Raw genomic sequence first — 19,465 nt, forward strand, 5'->3', positions numbered from 1 at the left:
AGGCCCAGTTTAGTACCTCACCCTCACTACAGTGTGACTGTACAGGCCCAGTTTAGTACCTCACTACACTACAGTGTGACTGTACAGGCCCAGTTTAGTACCTCACCTCACTACAGTGTGACTGTACAGGCTCAGTTTAGAACCTCACTACAGTGTGACTGTACAGGCCCAGTTTAGTACCTCACCTCACTACAATGTGACTGTACAGGCCCAGTTTAGTACCTCACCTCACTACAGTGTGACTGTACAGGCCCAGTTTAGTACCTCACTTCACTACAGTGTGACTGTACAGGCCCAGTTTAGTACCTCACCTCACTACAGTGTGACTGTACAGGCCCAGTTTAGTACCTCACCTCACTACAATGTGACTGTACAGGCCCAGTTTAGTACCTCACCTCACTACAATGTGACTGTACAGGCCCAGTTTAGTACCTCACTTCACTACAGTGTGACTGTACAGGCCCAGTTTAGTACCTCACCTCACTACAGTGTGACTGTACAGGCCCAGTTTAGAACCTCACCTCACTACAGTGTGACTGTACAGGCCCAGTTTAGTACCTCACTACACTACAGTGTGACTGTACTGGCCCAGTTTAGTACCTCCCTACAGTGTGACTGTACTGGCCCAGTTTAGTACCTCCCTACAGTGTGACTGTACAGGCCCAGTTTAGAACCTCACCACACTACAGTGTGACTGTACAGGCCCAGTTTAGAACCTCACTACAGTGTGACTGTACTGGCCCAGTTTAGAACCTCACCTCACTACAGTGTGACTGTACAGAACCAGTTTAGTACCTCCCTACAGTGTGACTGTACAGGCCCAGTTTAGAACCTCACGTCACTACTTTGTGACTGTACAGACCCAGTCTAGTACCTCACTACAGTGTGACTGTGTGTCCCTGCTGGCCATAAGCAGAGGCTGCAACGGTAAATGACGCCACAGCTAGGAGGAGGAACAAATGTAACTAGACTGGTCTCAGGTCTGGACAAATGTAACTAGACTGGTCTCAGGTCTGGACAAATGTAACTAGACTGGTCTCAGGTCTGGACAAATGTAACTAGACTGGTCTCAGGTCTGGACAAATGTAACTAGACTGGTCTCAGGTCTGGACAAATGTAACTAGACTGGTCTCAGGTCTGGACAAATGTAACTAGACTGGTCTCAGGTCTGGACAAATGTAACTAGACTGGTCTCAGGTCTGGACAAATGTAACTAGACTGGTCTCAGGTCTGGACAAATGTAACTAGACTGGTCTCAGGTCTGTTTGTGCCGTCTTGCCCAAACACGCATCAATGACATAGAAGTTGGCAAGACAACACAAACAGATCTGGAACCAGGCTAAAATGCAAATTCATCTGACATAAAATGACAATGTCAGTATGCAGGCTGGTGATTGGCTGACTGGCAGTATGCAGGCTGGTGATTGGCTGACTGGCAGTATGCAGGCTGGTGATTGGCTGTACCTTGATGTCCCTGATGAGTTGCTGTGTGGGTGTCTCTATGGGAACCTTGCTGTCGACAGCCCCCTGTATGGCCGATGCCCAGCGCATAGCCTCGTTCAGTAGTTTGGTGTAGAGGTGGTATGAGTGTTTACGTCCGTGGACGATAATACTCCAGTAACCTGGTGGGGATGTATAGAATAGTCAGAGTGATTCAAGGAGCATTGACATAGTACGATAGCACATCAATCTCAGGTGTGATTACGACAGAGTATTGTATGGTCGACAGACACACATTAATCTTTACCATGACTGACTGAAATGCATTAGCCTGGTCCCAGATGTATTTTCTGCTGTCTTGCCAACTCTCATGGTCTTTGTCACTAATAGGAACTGTCAAGACGGCACAAACAGACCTGAGACCAGGCTAGAAATGCAACGCACAGCACAGGCCACTACTCTCCCAGACTGTATCCCAAATGGCACCCTATTCCCTATATAGGACACTTCTTTTGAGCAGAGCCCTATGGCACTATGAAAGGGAAAAGGGTGCCACATTCTCAGTCTCTACCTACCGGTGTCCTTGAAGACCCTCTCGTCTGGCTGGACCACAGAGCAGAGACTGTTGAGGACCAGAGTCCCCAGCTTGGACACACTGCGCTCTGAAGACTTGTAGTAGTCCAGAGAGTTAGAGGTCAATACAAACCATCTCTTCTTCAGCTTCAGACTAGTGCTCTTAGCCCTTATCTCCTTGTGAAGCCAACCTGGGAAGAGAGAGAGAAGGACACTAAGGTATTGTCCAGTACTGAGAACAGACAAAATATTTACAAATATTAAATATATATCAAAATGTAAAAAATATCAGTTGTTAAATGTTCATGATGGTTCCAAAATATGTACAGTACCAGTCCAACGTTTGTTTTGACTGTTTTCTACATTGTAGAATAATAGTGAAGACATCAAAACTATGAAATAACACATATGGAATCATGTAGTAACCAGAAAAGTGTTAAAACAAATCAACATATATTTTAGATTTGAGATTCTTCAAAGTAGCCACCCTTTGCCTTGACAGCTTTGCACACTCTTGGCATTCTCTCAACCAGCTTCATGACCTGGAATGCTGTTCCAACAGTCTTGAAGGAGTTCCCACATGTGCTGCGCCCTTAGTCTGCGGTCCAACTCATCCCAAACGGGTTGAGGTTGGGTGATTGTTGAGGTCAGGTCATCTGACACAGCACTCCATCCCTCTCCTTCTTGGTCAAATAGCCCTTACACAGACTTTAGGTGTGTTTTGGGTCATTGTCCTGTTGAAAAACAAATGAGTCCCACGAAGAACAAACCAGATGGGATGGTGTATCACTGCAGAATGCTGTGGTAGCCATGCTGGTTAAGTGTGCCTTGAATTCTAAATAAATCACAGACATTGTCACCAGCAAAGCACCCCCACACCTCTTCCTCCATGCTTCACTGTGGGAACCACACTTGCGGTGATCATCCGTTCACCAACTCTGGGTCTTACAAAGACACTCATCAGTCCAAAGGACAGATTGCCACCGGTCTAATGTCCATTGCTCGTGTTTCTTGGCCCAAGCAAGTCTGTTCTTCTTATTGGTGTCCTTTAGTAGTGGTTTCTTTGCAGCAATTCGACCATGAAGGTCTGATTCACACAGTCTCCTCAGCTGTTACTTGAGCTCTGAAGCATTTATTTGGGCTGCAATCTGAGGTAAAGTTAATTGCTGATAACTAATGAACTTATCCTCTGCAGCAGAGGTAACTCTGGGTCTTCATTTCCTGTGGCGGTCCTCATGAGAGCCAGTTTCATCGGTGCGCTTGATGGTTTTTGCGACTGCACTTGAAGAAACTTTCAGAGTTCTTGTATACCACCCCTACCTTGAAACAACAACTGATTGGCTCAAACGCATAAAAAAACATAAAAAAATTCCACAAATTAACTTTGACGTACAGGTACTGTACATCACTAACCTCTGACGAAGAACTCCTGCCCGTCTATCCTGGCGTCTCCTTTAGGTTTCTGCAGCAGGCCGATCCAGTGGTGCATCTCTTCAGGCATCTCAGTGTTGCAGTGGATCACACGGTTAGCAGTGATGATGACAAACGAGTTGGGTCTGTCAGGGTTGTCTGAGGCGCACACAGAGTCGATCAGTCCAACATCCACAGTTCCCTGTGGTGAAATTTGAAGTTCAGAACATTGTCATGTATTCAGTCAACGTGAACACTGCTGTATCTCGTAGAGATCGATAGATGTGATGGAGGAGGTTAGTACTGACCACAGCGTTCTTGGGGTCGGCCTGCTCATGGTTCATCTCCATCAGCTGGTCTGGACTGGCACTGTGGACACGACTCAGCACGTTGAACCAGCCACTGGAGAGAGAGAGGTAAGGATTCCACAGAGCAAAAAACTGGTGAACCACTAGGGGTAATACAACACTGGTGGACCACTAGGGGTAATACAACACTGGTGGACCACTAGGGGTAATACAACACTGGTGGACCACTAGGGGTAATACAACATCTATACAACACTGGTGGACCACTAGGGGTACTACAACACTGGTGGACCACTAGGGGTACTACAACACTGGTGGACCACTAGGGGTACTACAACACTGGTGGACCACTAGGGGTACTACAACACTGGTGGACCACTAGGGGTACTACAACACTGGTGGACCACTAGGGGTACTACAACACTGGTGGACCACTAGGGGTACTACAACACTGGTGGACCACTAGGGGTACTACAACACTGGTGGACCACTAGGGTACTACAACACTGGTGGACCACTAGGGGTACTACAACACTGGTGGACCACTAGGGGTACTACAACACTGGTGGACCACTAGGGGTGGACTACAAACACTGGTGGACCACTAGGGGTACTACAACACTGGTGGACCACTAGGGTACTACAACATCTATACAACACTGGTGGACCACTAGGGGTACTACAACACTGGTGGACCACTAGGGGTACTACAACACTGGTGGACCACTAGGGGTACTACAACACTGGTGGACCACTAGGGGTACTACAACACTGGTGGACCACTAGGGGTAATACAACACTGGTGGATCACTAGGGGTAATACAACACTGGTGGACCACTAAGGGTACTACAACACTGGTGGACCACTAGGGGTACTACAACACTGGTGGACCACTAGGGGTACTACAACACTGGTGGACCACTAGGGGTACTACAACACTGGTGGACCACTAGGGGTACTACAACACTGGTGGACCACTAGGGGTACTACAACACTGGTGGACCACTAGGGGTAATACAACACTGGTGGATCACTAGGGGTAATACAACACTGGTGGATCACTAGGGGTACTACAACACTGGTGAGTGTGAGTTCCATGATGGTGTTGGCTAGACTCTGGACAGAAGAGGGCTAGACTCTGGACAGAAGAGGGCTAGACTCTGGACAGAAGAGGGCTAGACTCTGGACAGAAGAGGGCTAGAGTCTGAACATACCTGGCATCTTCAGGAGTCTCTGCATAAATGTGGTAGGTTCTCTCTTCAGTCACGATGTTCAAAGCATTCTCTTTGGCATGGTTATCAACTATGTCCCTGTAGACAGCAGGATAGGACACCACTGTGATTATTATTATTTGACCCTGCTGGTCATTTAGGAACATTTGAACATCTTGGCCATGTTCTGTTATAATCTCCACCCGGCACAGCCAGAAGAGGACTGGCCACCCCTCATAGCCTGGTTCCTCTCTAGGTTTCTTCCTAGGTTCTGGCCTTTCTAGGGAGTTTTTCCCTAGCCACCGTGCTTCTACATATGCATTGCTTGCTGTTTGGGGTTTTAGGCTGGGTTTCTGTACAGCACTTTGAGATATCAGCTGATGTAAGAAGGGCTATATAAATACATTTGATTAGTAATGTATTAATCTAGTAATATATTAATCTAGTAATGTACCAGTCTAGTAATGTATTAATCTAGTAATGTATTAATCTAGTAATATATTAATCTAGTAATGTACCAGTCTAGTAATGTATTAATCTAGTAATGTATTAATCTAGTAATGTATTAATCTAGTAATGTACCAGTCTAGTAATGTACCAGTCTAGTAATGTAAGTCTAGTAATGTATTAATAGGGTAATGTAAATCTAGTAATGTAATGTACCAGTCTAGTAATGTATTAATTTAGTAATGTACCAGTCTAGTAATATATTAATCTAGTAATGTACCAGTCTAGTAACGTATTAATATAGTAATGTACCAGTCTAGTAATGTATTAATCTAGTAATGTACCAATCTAGTAATGCATTAATCTAGTAATGCATTAATATCTAGTAATGTACCAGTCTAGTAATGTACCAGTCTAGTAATGTACCAGTCTAGTAATGTATTAATCTAGTGTACTAATATATTAATCTAGTAATGTACCAGTCTAGTAATGTACCAGTCTAGTAATGTACCAGTCTAGTAATGTATTAATCTAGTAATGTATTAATCTAGTAATCTAGTAATGTATTAATCTAGTAATATATTAATCTAGTAATGTACCAGTCTAGTAATGTACCAGTCTAGTAATGTATTAATCTAGTAATGTACCAGTCTAGTAATGTATTAATCTAGTAATGTATTAATCTAGTAATGTACCAGTCTAGTAATGTATTAATCTAGTAATGTACCAGTCTAGTAATGTACCAGTCTAGTAATGTACCAGTCTAGTAATGTACCAGTCTAGTAATGTATTAATCTAGTAATGTACCAGTCTAGTAATGTACCAGTCTAGTAATGTACCAGTCTAGTAATGTACCAGTCCAGTAATGTATTAATATAGTAATGTACCAGTCTAGTAATGTACCAGTCTAGTAATGTATTCATCTAGTAATGTATTAATATAGTAATGTATTCATCTAGTAATGTACCAGTCTAGTAATGTATTAATCTAGTAATATATTAATCTAGTAATGTATTAATATAGTAATGTACCAGTCTAGTAATGTATTAATCCAGTAATGTATTAATCTAGTAATATATTAATCTAGTAACGTATTAATCTAGTAACGTACCAGTCTAGTAATGTATTAATCTAGTAACGTAATGTACAGTCTAGTAATGTAGCAGTCTAGTAATGTAGCAGTCTAGTAATGTAGCAGTCTAGTAATGTATTAATCTAGTAATGTACCAGTCTAGTAATGTACCAGTCCAGTAATGTATTAATCTAGTAATGTACCAGTCTAGTAATGTACCAGTCTAGTAATGTACCAGTCTAGTAATATATTCATCTAGTAACGTACCAGTCTAGTAATGTATTCATCTAGTAACGTACCAGTCTAGTAATGCATTAATCTAGTAACGTACCAGTCTAGTAATGTATTAATCTAGTAACGTACCAGTCTAGTAATGCATTAATCTAGTAACGTACCAGTCTAGTAATGTACCAGCCTAGTAATATATTCATCTAGTAACGTACCAGTATAGTCATGTATTCATCTAGTAATATATTAATCTAGTAATGTACCAGTCTAGTAATGTATTCATCTAGTAATATATTCATCTAGTAACGTACCAGTATAGTAATATATTAATCTAGTAATGTATTAATATAGTAATGTAGTAATATAGTAATGTACCAGTATAGTAATGTATTCATCTAGTAATGTATTAATATAGTAATGTATTAATATAGTAATGTACCAGTCTAGTAATGTATTCATCTAGTAATGTATTAATATAGTAATGTAGTAATATAGTAATGTACCAGTATAGTAATGTATTCATCTAGTAATGTACCAGTCTAGTAATGTATTAATCTAGTAATGTACCAGTCTAGTAATGTACCAGTCTAGTAATGTATTAATCTAGTAACACACCAGTCTAGTAATGTATTAATCTAGTAACACACCAGTCTAGTAATGTACCAGTATAGTAATGTATTCATCTAGTAATGTACCAGTCTAGCAATGTATTAATCTAGTAATGTATTAATCTAGTAATGTATTAATCTAGTAATGTACCAGTCTAGTAATGTATTAATCTAGTAATGTACCAGTCTAGTAATGTATTAATCTAGTAATGTATTAATCTAGTAATGTATTAATCTAGTAATGTACCAGTCTAGTAATGTATTAATCTAGTAATGTACCAGTCTAGTAACGTACCAGTCTAGTAATGTATTAATCTAGTAATGTATTAATCTAGTAATGTACCAGTCTAGTAATGTATTAATCTAGTAATGTATTAATCTAGTAATGTATTAATCTAGTAATGTACCAGTCTAGTAATGTATTAATCTAGTAATGTACCAGTCTAGTAATGTACCAGTCTAGTAATGTATTAATCTAGTAACATACCAGTCTAGTAATGCACCAGTCTAGTAATGTACCAGTCTAGTAATGTACCAGTCTAGTAATATATTAATCTAGTAATGTACCAGTCTAGTAATATTTTAATATAGTAATGTACCAGTCTAGTAATGTATTAATCTAGTAATGTACCAGTCTAGTAATGTATTCATCTAGTAATGTACCAGTCTAGTAATGTACCAGTCCAGTAATGTATTAATCTAGTAACATACCAGTCTAGTAATGTATTAATCTAGTAATGTACCAGTCTAGTAATGTATTAATCTAGTAATGTATTAATCTAGTAATGTACCAGTCTAGTAATGTATTAATCTAGTAATGTATTAATCTAGTAATGTATTAATCTAGTAATGTACCAGTCTAGTAATGTATTAATCTAGTAATGTACCAGTAATGTATTAATCTAGTAATGTATTAATCTAGTAATGTACCAGTCTAGTAATGTATTAATCTAGTAATGTACCAGTCTAGTAATGTACCAGTCTAGTAATGTATTAATCTAGTAATGTACCAGTCTAGTAATGTACCAGTCTAGTAATGTACCAGTCTAGTAATGTACCAGTCTAGTAATGTACCAGTCTAGTAATGTACCAGTCTAGTAATGTATTAATATAGTAATGTACCAGTCTAGTAATGTATTAATATAGTAATGTATTAATCTAGTAATGTATTAATCTAGTAATATACCAGTCCAGTAATGTATTAATCTAGTAATATACCAGTCTAGTAATGTATTAATCTAGTAATGTACCAGTCTAGTAATGTATTAATCTAGTAATGTATTAATCTAGTAATGTATTAATCTAGTAATGTATTAATCTAGTAACGTACCAGTCTAGTAATGTATTAATCTAGTAATGTACCAGTCTAGTAATGTATTAATCTAGTAATGTATTAATATAGTAATGTACCAGTCTAGTAATGTACCAGTCTAGTAATGTACCAGTCTAGTAATGTATTAATCTAGTAATGTACCAGTCTAGTAACGTACCAGTCTAGTAATGTATTAATCTAGTAATGTACCAGTCTAGTAATGTATTAATCTAGTAATGTACCAGTCTATTAATGTTTTAATCTAGTAATGTATTAATCTAGTAATGTACCAGTCTAGTAATGTTTTAATCTAGTAATGTACCAGTCTCGTAATGTACCAGTCTAGTAATGTACCAGTATAGTAATGTATTAATCTAGTTAATATTAATCTAGTAATGTACCAGTCTAGTAATGTAGCAGTCTAGTAATGTAGCAGTCTAGTAACGTACCAGTCTAGTAATGTATTAATCTAGTAACGCACCAGTCTAGTAATGTATTAATCTAGTAACGTACCAGTCTAGTAATGTATTAATCTAGTAACGTACCAGTCTAGTAATGCATTAATCTAGTAACGTAACGTACCAGTCTAGTAATGTACCAGTCTAGTAATGTACCAGCCTAGTAATATATTCATCTAGTAACGTACCAGTATAGTCATGTATTCATCTAGTAATATATTAATCTAGTAATGTACCAGTCTAGTAATGTATTCATCTAGTAATATATTCATCTAGTAACGTACCAGTATAGTAATATATTAATCTAGTAATGTATTAATATAGTAATGTACCAGTCTAGTAATGTACCAGTCTAGTAATGTATTCATCTAGTAATGTATTAATATAGTAATGTAGTAATATAGTAATGTACCAGTCTAGTAATGTATTCATCTAGTAATGTATTAATATAGTAATGTAGTAATATAGTAATGTACCAGTATAGTAATGTATTAATATAGTAATGTAGTAATATAGTAATGTACCAGTCTAGTAATGTATTCATCTAGTAATGTATTAATATAGTAATGTACCAGTCTGGTAATGTATTCATCTAGTAATGTACCAGTCTAGTAATGTATTAATCTAGTAATGTACCAGTCTAGTAATGTATTAATCTAGTAGCACAGCAGTCTAGTAATGTATTAATCTAGTAACACACCAGTCTAGTAATGTACCAGTATAGTAATGTATTCATCTAGTAATGTACCAGTCTAGCAATGTATTAATCTAGTAACACATCAGTCTAGTAATGTACCAGTATAGTAGTGTATTCATCTAGTAACGTACCAGTCTAGTAATGTATTAATCTAGTAACGTACCAGTCTAGTAATGTATTAATCTAGTAACACACCAGTCTAGTAACGTACCAGTCTAGTAACGTACCAGTCTAGTAATGTACCAGTCTAGTAATGTATTAATCTAGTAATGTACCAGTATAGTAATGTATTCATCTAGTAACGTACCAGTCTAGTAATGTATTAATCTAGTAACACACCAGTCTAGTAACACACCAGTCTAGTAATGTACCAGTCTAGTAATGTATTCATCTAGTAATGTATTAATATAGTAATGTATTCATCTAGTAATGTACCAGTCTAGTAATGTATTCATCTAGTAATATATTAATCTAGTAATGTATTAATATAGTAATGTACCAGTCTAGTAATGTATTAATCTAGTAATGTATTAATCTAGTAATATATTAATCTAGTAATGTACCAGTCTATTAATGTATTAATCTAGTAATGTATTAATCTAGTAATGTACCAGTCTAGTAATGTATTAATCTAGTAATGTATTAATATAGTAATGTACCAGTCTAGTAATGTACCAGTCTAGTAATGTACCAGTCTAGTAATGTATTAATCTAGTAATATATTAATCTAGTAATGTACCAGTCTAGTAATGTATTAATCTAGTAATATATTAATCTAGTAATGTATTAATCTAGTAATGTACCAGTCTATTAATGTTTTAATCTAGTAATGTATTAATCTAGTAATGTACCAGTCTAGTAATGTTTTAATCTAGTAATGTACCAGTCTCGTAATGTACCAGTCTAGTAATGTACCAGTATAGTAATGTATTAATCTAGTAATATTAATCTAGTAATGTAGCAGTCTAGTAATGTAGCAGTCTAGTAATGTAGCAGTCTAGTAATGTAGCAGTCTAGTAATGTACCAGTCCAGTAATGTACCAGTCCAGTAATGTACCAGTCCAGTAATGTACCAGTCCAGTAATGTATTAATCTAGTAATGTACCAGCCTAGTAATGTACCAGCCTAGTAATGTACCAGTCTAGTAATGTACCAGTCTAGTAATATATTAATCTAGTAACGTACCAGTCTAGTAATGTATGTAGCAGTCTAGTAATGTAGCAGTCTAGTAATGTAGCAGTCTAGTAATGTACCAGTCCAGTAATGTACCAGTCCAGTAATGTACCAGTCCAGTAATGTATTAATCTAGTAATGTACCAGCCTAGTAATGTACCAGCCTAGTAATGTACCAGTCTAGTAACGTACCAGTCCAGTAATGTATTAATCTAGTAATGTACCAGTCTAGTAATGTACCAGTCTAGTAATGTACCAGTCTAGTAATATATTCATCTAGTAACGTACCAGTCTAGTAATGTATTCATCTAGTAACGTACCAGTCTAGTAATGCATTAATCTAGTAACGTACCAGTCTAGTAATGTACCAGTCTAGTAATGTACCAGTCTAGTAATATATTCATCTAGTAACGTACCAGTATAGTCATGTATTCATCTAGTAATATATTAATCTAGTAATGTACCAGTCTAGTAATGTATTCATCTAGTAATATATTCATCTAGTAACGTACCAGTATAGTAATATATTAATCTAGTAATGTATTAATATAGTAATGTACCAGTCTAGTAATGTACCAGTCTAGTAATGTATTCATCTAGTAATGTATTAATATAGTAATGTACCAGTCTAGTAATGTACCAGTCTAGTAATGTATTCATCTAGTAATGTATTAATATAGTAATGTAGTAATATAGTAATGTACCAGTATAGTAATGTATTCATCTAGTAATGTATTAATATAGTAATGTACCAGTCTAGTAATGTATTCATCTAGTAATGTATTAATATAGTAATGTAGTAATATAGTAATGTACCAGTATAGTAATGTATTCATCTAGTAATGTAGTAATATAGTAATGTACCAGTCTAGTAATGTATTCATCTAGTAATGTATTAATATAGTAATGTACCAGTCTGGTAATGTATTCATCTAGTAATGTACCAGTCTAGTAATGTATTAATCTAGTAATGTACCAGTCTAGTAATGTATTAATCTAGTAACACACCAGTCTAGTAATGTATTAATCTAGTAACACACCAGTCTAGTAATGTACCAGTATAGTAATGTATTCATCTAGTAATGTACCAGTCTAGCAATGTATTAATCTAGTAACACATCAGTCTAGTAATGTACCAGTATAGTAGTGTATTCATCTAGTAACGTACCAGTCTAGTAATGTATTAATCTAGTAACGTACCAGTCTAGTAATGTATTAATCTAGTAATGTATTAATATAGTAATGTACCAGTCTAGTAATGTACCAGTCTAGTAATGTATTCATCTAGTAATGTATTCATCTAGTAACGTACCAGTCTAGTAATGTATTAATCTAGTAACGTACCAGTCTAGTAATGTATTAATCTAGTAACACACCAGTCTAGTAACGTACCAGTCTAGTAACGTACCAGTCTAGTAATGTACCAGTCTAGTAATGTACCAGTCTAGTAATGTACCAGTCTAGTAATGTATTCATCTAGTAATGTATTAATATAGTAATGTACCAGTATAGTAATGTATTAATCTAGTAATGTACCAGTCTAGTAATGTATTAATCTAGTAATATATTAATCTAGTAACGTATTAATCTAGTAATGTACCAGTCTAGTAATGTATTAATCTAGTAATGTACCAGTCTAGTAACGTACCAGTCTAGTAACGTATTAATCTAGTAATGTATTAATCTAGTAATGTACCAGTCTAGTAATGTATTAATCTAGTAATGTACCAGTCTAGTAGCGTACCAGTCTAGTAATGTATTAATCTAGTAACGTATTAATCTAGTAATGTACCAGTCTAGTAATGTATTAATCTAGTAATATATTAATCTAGTAATATATTAATCTAGTAATGTACCAGTCTAGTAATGTATTAATCTAGTAATGTATTAATCTAGTAATGTAGCAGTCTAGTAATGTAGCAGTCTAGTAATGTAGCAGTCTAGTAATGTATTAATCTAGTAATGTACCAGTCTAGTAATGTACCAGTCCAGTAATGTATTAATCTAGTAATGTACCAGTCTAGTAATGTACCAGTCTAGTAATGTATTAATATAGTAATGTACCAATCTAGTAATGTACCAGTCTAGTAATGTACCAGTCTAGTAATGTATTAATCTAGTAATGTATTAATCTAGTAATGTACCAGTCTAGTAATGTACCAGTCTAGTAATGTACCAGTCTTAGTAATGTATTAATCTAGTAATGTATTAATCAGTCTAGTAATGTATTAGTCTAGTAACGTACCAGTCTAGTAATGTATTAATCTAGTAATGTACCAGTCTAGTAATGTATTAATCTAGTAACGTACCAGTCTAGTAATGTATTAATCTAGTAATGTATTAGTCTAGTAATGTATTCATCTAGTAATGTACCAGTAAATGTATTAATCTAGTAATGTATTAATCTAGTAATGTACCAGTCTAGTAATGTATTATCTAGTAATGTATTAGTCTAGTAATGTACCAGTCTAGTAATGTATTCATCTAGTAATGTATTCAGTCTAGTAATGTATTAATCTAGTAATATATTAATCTAGTAATGTACCAGTCTAGTAATGTATTAATCTAGTAATGTATTAATCTAGTAACGTACCAGTCTAGTAATATATTAATCTAGTAATGTATTAATATAGTAATGTACCAGTCTAGTAATGTACCAGTCTAGTAATGTATTAATCTAGTAATGTATTAATATAGTACCAGTCTAGTAATGTAATAATCTAGTAATGTACCAGTCTAGTAATGTATTAATCTAGTAATGTAGTAATATAGTAATGTATTAGTCTAGTAATGTATTCATCTAGTAATGTATTAATCTAGTAACACAGTAATGTACCAGTCTAGTAATGTACCAGTCTAGTAATGTACCAGTCTAGTAATGTATTAATCTAGTAATGTACCAGTCTAGTAACGTACCAGTCTAGTAATGTATTAATCTAGTAATGTACCAGTCTAGTAATGTATTCATCTAGTAATGTATTAATCTAGTAATGTAACAGTCTAGTAATGTATTAATCTAGTAATGTACCAGTCTAGTAATGTATTAATCTAGTAACATACCAGTCTAGTAATGTACCAGTCTAGTAATGTATTAATCTAGTAATGTACCAGTCTAGTAATGTATTAGTCTAGTAATGTACCAGTCTAGTAATGTATTAATCTAGTAATGTATTAATATAGTAATGTACCAGTATAGTAATGTATTCATCTAGTAATGTACCAGTCTAGTAATGTATTCCTAGTATCTAGTAATGTATTAATCTAGTAATCTAGTAATGTATTAATCTAGTAATGTACCAGTCTAGTAATGTATTCACCAGTCTAGTCTAGTAATGTATTAATCTAGTAATGTACCAGTCTAGTAATGTATTAATCTAGTAATGTATTAATCTAGTAATGTACCAGTCTAGTAATGTACCAGTCTAGTAATGTATTAATCTAGTAATGTATTAATCTAGTAATGTACCAGTCTAGTAATGTATTAATCTAGTAATGTACCAGTCTAGTAGCGTACCAGTCTAGTAATGTATTAATCTAGTAACGTATTAATCTAGTAATGTACCAGTCTAGTAATGTATTCATCTAGTAATGTATTAATCTAGTAATGTAACAGTCTAGTAATGTATTAATCTAGTAATGTACCAGTCTAGTAATGTATTAATCTAGTAACATACCAGTCTAGTAATGTACCAGTCTAGTAATGTATTAATCTAGTAATGTACCAGTCTAGTAATGTATTAATCTAGTAATGTACCAGTCTAGTAATGTATTAATCTAGTAATGTACCAGTCTAGTAATGTACCAGTCTAGTAATGTACCAGTCTAGTAATGTATTAATCTAGTAATGTACCAGTCTAGTAATGTACCAGTCTAGTAATGTATTAATCTAGTAATGTATTAATCTAGTAATGTACCAGTCTAGTAATGTATTAATCTAGTAATGTATTAATCTAGTAATATATTAATCTAGTAATGTACCAGTCTAGTAATGTATTAATCTAGTAATGTACCAGTCTAGTAATGTATTAATCTAGTAATGTATTAATCTAGTAATGTATTAATCTAGTAATGTACCAGTCTAGTAATGTATTAATCTAGTAATGTACCAGTCTAGTAATGTATTAATCTAGTAATGTATTAATATAGTAATGTATTAATATAGTAATGTACCAGTCTAGTAATGTACCAGTCTAGTAACGTATTAATCTAGTAATGTATTAATCTAGTAATGTATTAATCTAGTAACGTACCAGTCTAGTAATGTATTAATCTTGTAATGTACCAGTCTAGTAATGTATTAATCTAGTAATGTATTAATATAGTAATGTACCAGTCTAGTAATGTACCAGTCTAGTAATGTACCAGTCTAGTAATGTATTAATCTAGTAATGTACCAGTCTAGTAACGTACCAGTCTAGTAATGTATTAATCTAGTAATGTACCAGTCTAGTAATGTATTCATCTAGTAATGTATTAATCTAGTAATGTAACAGTCTAGTAATGTATTAATCTAGTAATGTACCAGTCTAGTAATGTATTAATCTAGTAACATACCAGTCTAGTAATGTACCAGTCTAGTAATGTACCAGTCTAGTAATGTACCAGTCTAGTAATGTACCAGTCTAGTAATGTATTCATCTAGTAATGTACCAGTCTAGTAATGTATTCATCTAGTAATGTACCAGTCTAGTAATGTATTCATCTAGTAATGTACCAGTCTAGTAATGTACCAGTCTAGTAATGTACCAGTCCAGTAATGTATTAATCTAGTAACATACCAGTCTAGTAATGTATTAATCTAGTAATATATTAATCTAGTAACGTATTAATCTAGTAACGTACCAGTCTAGTAATGTATTAATCTAGTAACGTACCAGTCTAGTAATGTATTAATCTTGTAATGTACCAGTCTAGTAATGTATTAATCTAGTAATGTATTAATCTAGTAATGTATTAATCTAGTAATGTATTAATCTAGTAATGTATTAGTCTAGTAATGTATTAATCTAGTAATGTATTAATCTAGTAATGTATTAATCTAGTAATGTATTAATCTAGTAATGTACCAGTCTAGTAATGTATTAATATAGTAATGTACCAGTCTAGTAATGTATTAATCTAGTAATGTATTAATCTAGTAATGTACCAGTCTAGTAATGTATTAATCTAGTAATGTACCAGTCTAGTAATGTATTAATCTAGTAATGTACCAGTCTAGTAATGTATTAATCTAGTAATGTATTAATCTAGTAATGTATTAATCTAGTAATGTATTAATCTAGTAATATATTAATCTAGTAATGTATTAATCTAGTAATGTATTAATCTAGTAATGTATTAATCTAGTAATGTACCAGTCTAGTAATGTATTAATCTAGTAATGTATTAATCTAGTAATGTATTAATCTAGTAATGTACCAGTCTAGTAATGTATTAATCTAGTAATGTATTAATCTAGTAATGTATTAATCTAGTAATGTATTAATCTAGTAATGTATTAATCTAGTAATGTATTAATCTAGTAATGTATTAATCTAGTAATGTATTAATCTAGTAATGTACCAGTCTAGTAATGTACCAGTCTAGTAATGTATTAATCTAGTAATGTACCAGTCTAGTAATATATTAATCTAGTAATGTATCAGTCTAGTAATGTACCAGTCTAGTAATATATTAATCTAGTAATGTACCAGTCTAGTAATGTATTAATGCACCAGTCTAGTAATATATTAATCTAGTATGCAATCTAGTAATGTATTAATCTAGTAATGTATTAATCTAGTAATGTATTAATCTAGTAATGTACCAGTCTAGTAATGTACCAGTCTAGTAATGTACCAATCTAGTAATGTACCAGTCTAGTAATGTACCAATCTAGTAATGTATTAATCTAGTAATGTATCTAGTAATGTATTAATCTAGTAATGTACCAGTCTAGTAATGTATTAATCTAGTAATGTACCAGTCTAGTAATGTATTAATCTAGTAATGTACCAGTCTAGTAATGTACCAGTCCAGTAATGTATTAATCTAGTAACATACCAGTCTAGTAATGTATTAATCTAGTAATGTATTAATCTAGTAATGTATTAATCTAGTAATGTATTAATCTAGTAATGTACCAGTCTAGTAATGTACCAGTCTAGTAATGTATTAATCTAGTAATGTATTAATCTAGTAATGTATTAATCTAGTAATGTATTAATCTAGTAATGTACCAGTCTAGTAATGTACCAGTCTAGTAATGTATTAATCTAGTAATGTACCAGTCTAGTAATATATTAATCTAGTAATGTATCAGTCTAGTAATGTACCAGTCTAGTAATATATTAATCTAGTAATGTACCAGTCTAGTAATGTACCAGTCTAGTAATGTATTAATATAGTAATGTATTAATCTAGTAATGTATTAATCTAGTAATATATTAATCTAGTAATGTACCAGTCTAGTAATGTATTAATCTAGTAATGTATTAATCTAGTAACGTATTAATCTAGTAATGTACCAGTCTAGTAATGTATTAATCTAGTAATATATTAATCTAGTAACGTATTAATCTAGTAATGTACCAGTCTAGTAATGTATTAATCTAGTAATGTACCAGTCTAGTAATGTATTAATCTAGTAATGTATTAATCTAGTAATGTATTAATCTAGTAATGTACCAGTCTAGTAATGTACCAGTCTAGTAATGTACTAATCTAGTAATGTACCAGTCTAGTAATGTACCAGTCTAGTAATGTATTAATCTAGTAATGTACCAGTCTAGTAATGTATTAATCTAGTAATATATTAATCTAGTAATGTACCAGTCTAGTAATGTATTAATCTAGTAATGTACCAGTCTAGTAATGTACCAGTCTAGTAATGTACCAGTCTAGTAATGTATTAATCTAGTAATGTACTCATCTGGGGCGGCAGCGTAGCCTAGTGTTTAGAGCGTTGGTCTAGTAACCGGAAGGTTGCAAGTTCAAATCCCCGAGCTGACAAGGTACAAATCTGTCGTTCTGCCCCTGAACAGGCAGTTAACCCACTGTTCCAATGCCGAAAATAAGAATTTGTTCTTAACTGACTTTCCTGGTTAAATAAAGATTAAATAAAATAAATCTAGTAATGTATTAATCTAGTAATGTACTCATCTAGTAATGTATTCAGCTAATAATGTATTCAGCTAATAATGTATTCATCTAGTAATATACTAATCTAGTAACTTATTCAGCTAATAATGTACTAATCTAGTAACGTATTTAGCTAATAATGTATTAATCTAGTAATGTATAAGATTAATTTTTGCCAGAGTTCTGTTTACACAGGCAGCCCAATTCTGATCTTTTCACTAATTGTTCTTTTGACCAATTAGACCAGTTGAAGCAGATCTGATGTGATTTGTCAAAATACCAATTAGTGGGAAAAAAAGATCAGAATCTGTCTGCCTGTGTGAATGGAGCCTTGGAGGTGAACGTTAGCCTGTTTCATCAGATATGGGAGTAGATTCTTACATGGCGGAGCGGATGTCCACGGTCCCCTTCAGTTTCTCCTCGCTGTCGCTCTCAAAGTACATGAGTTTATCGTCTCTCAGTACGAACCAGCGCAGCTTCCAGTTCCGTCTGGACAGAGTAGACATGCCACCTCCCTTCTTATACAGCCAGCCACTCTTCAGACTGTCCTGCTTCGCCCTGAACCACATGAAGGTTTCGTCCTTCAACACACACCACCTCCGTCGCCACGGGATCATCAGTCCACCTGGAGAACGTAGGGGGGGGGGGTTATCTACCAACTACTGGACACTGCTCAAAAAAATAAAGGGAGCACTTAAACAACACAATGTAACTCCAAGTCAATCACACTTCTGTGAAATCAAACTGTCCACTTAGGAAGCAACACTGATTGACAAGAAATTTCACATGCTGTTGTGCAAATGGAATAGACAACAGGTGGAAATTATAGGCAATTAGCAAGACACCCCCAATAAAGGAGTGGTTCTGCAGGTGGTGACCACAGACCACTTCTCAGTTCCTATGCTTCCTGGCTGATGTTTTGGTCACTTTTGAATGCTGGCGGTGCTTTCACTCTAGTGGTAGCATGAGACGGAGTCTACAACCCACACAAGTGGCTCAGGTAGTGCAGCTCATCCAGGATGGCACATCAATGCGAGCTGTGGCAAGAAGGTTTGCTGTGTCTGTCAGCGTAGTGTCCAGAGCATGGAGGCGCTACCAGGAGACAGGCCAGTACATCAGGAGACGTGGAGGAGGCCATAGGAGGGCAACAACCCAGCAGCAGGGCCGCTACCTCCGCCTATGTGCAAGGAGGAGCAGGAGGAGCACTGCCAGAGCCCTGCAAAATGACCTCCAGCAGGCCACAAATGTGCACGTGTCTGCTCAAACGGTCAGAAACAGACTCCATGAGGGTGGTATGAGGGCCCGACGTCCACAGGTGGGGGTTGTGCTTATAGCCCAACACCGTGCAGGACGTTTGGCATTTGCCAGAGAACACCAAGATTGGCAAATTTGCCACTGGCGCCCTGTT

General features: G+C 35.0%; 1 protein-coding gene across 1 annotated transcript in view; it reads right to left on the minus strand.

Moving 5' to 3' along the window:
- The window catches only part of myo10l3 (myosin X, like 3), a 278,527-nt gene that overhangs the window by 95,118 nt on the left and 163,944 nt on the right, over nt 1–19,465 (minus strand). Inside the window, exons 25-30 of the mRNA XM_042306828.1 lie at nt 18,439–18,682; nt 4,947–5,042; nt 3,732–3,825; nt 3,427–3,625; nt 2,016–2,204; nt 1,465–1,622 (exon numbers count right to left, since the gene is read on the minus strand). Of these exons, the coding sequence (XP_042162762.1) occupies nt 1,465–1,622; nt 2,016–2,204; nt 3,427–3,625; nt 3,732–3,825; nt 4,947–5,042; nt 18,439–18,682 (980 nt within the window). The remainder of the gene's footprint in view (nt 1–1,464; nt 1,623–2,015; nt 2,205–3,426; nt 3,626–3,731; nt 3,826–4,946; nt 5,043–18,438; nt 18,683–19,465) is intronic.

The sequence above is a fragment of the Oncorhynchus tshawytscha genome, linkage group LG26 (genome assembly GCF_018296145.1).
Source record: "Oncorhynchus tshawytscha isolate Ot180627B linkage group LG26, Otsh_v2.0, whole genome shotgun sequence".
Lineage (NCBI taxonomy): Eukaryota > Metazoa > Chordata > Actinopteri > Salmoniformes > Salmonidae > Oncorhynchus > Oncorhynchus tshawytscha.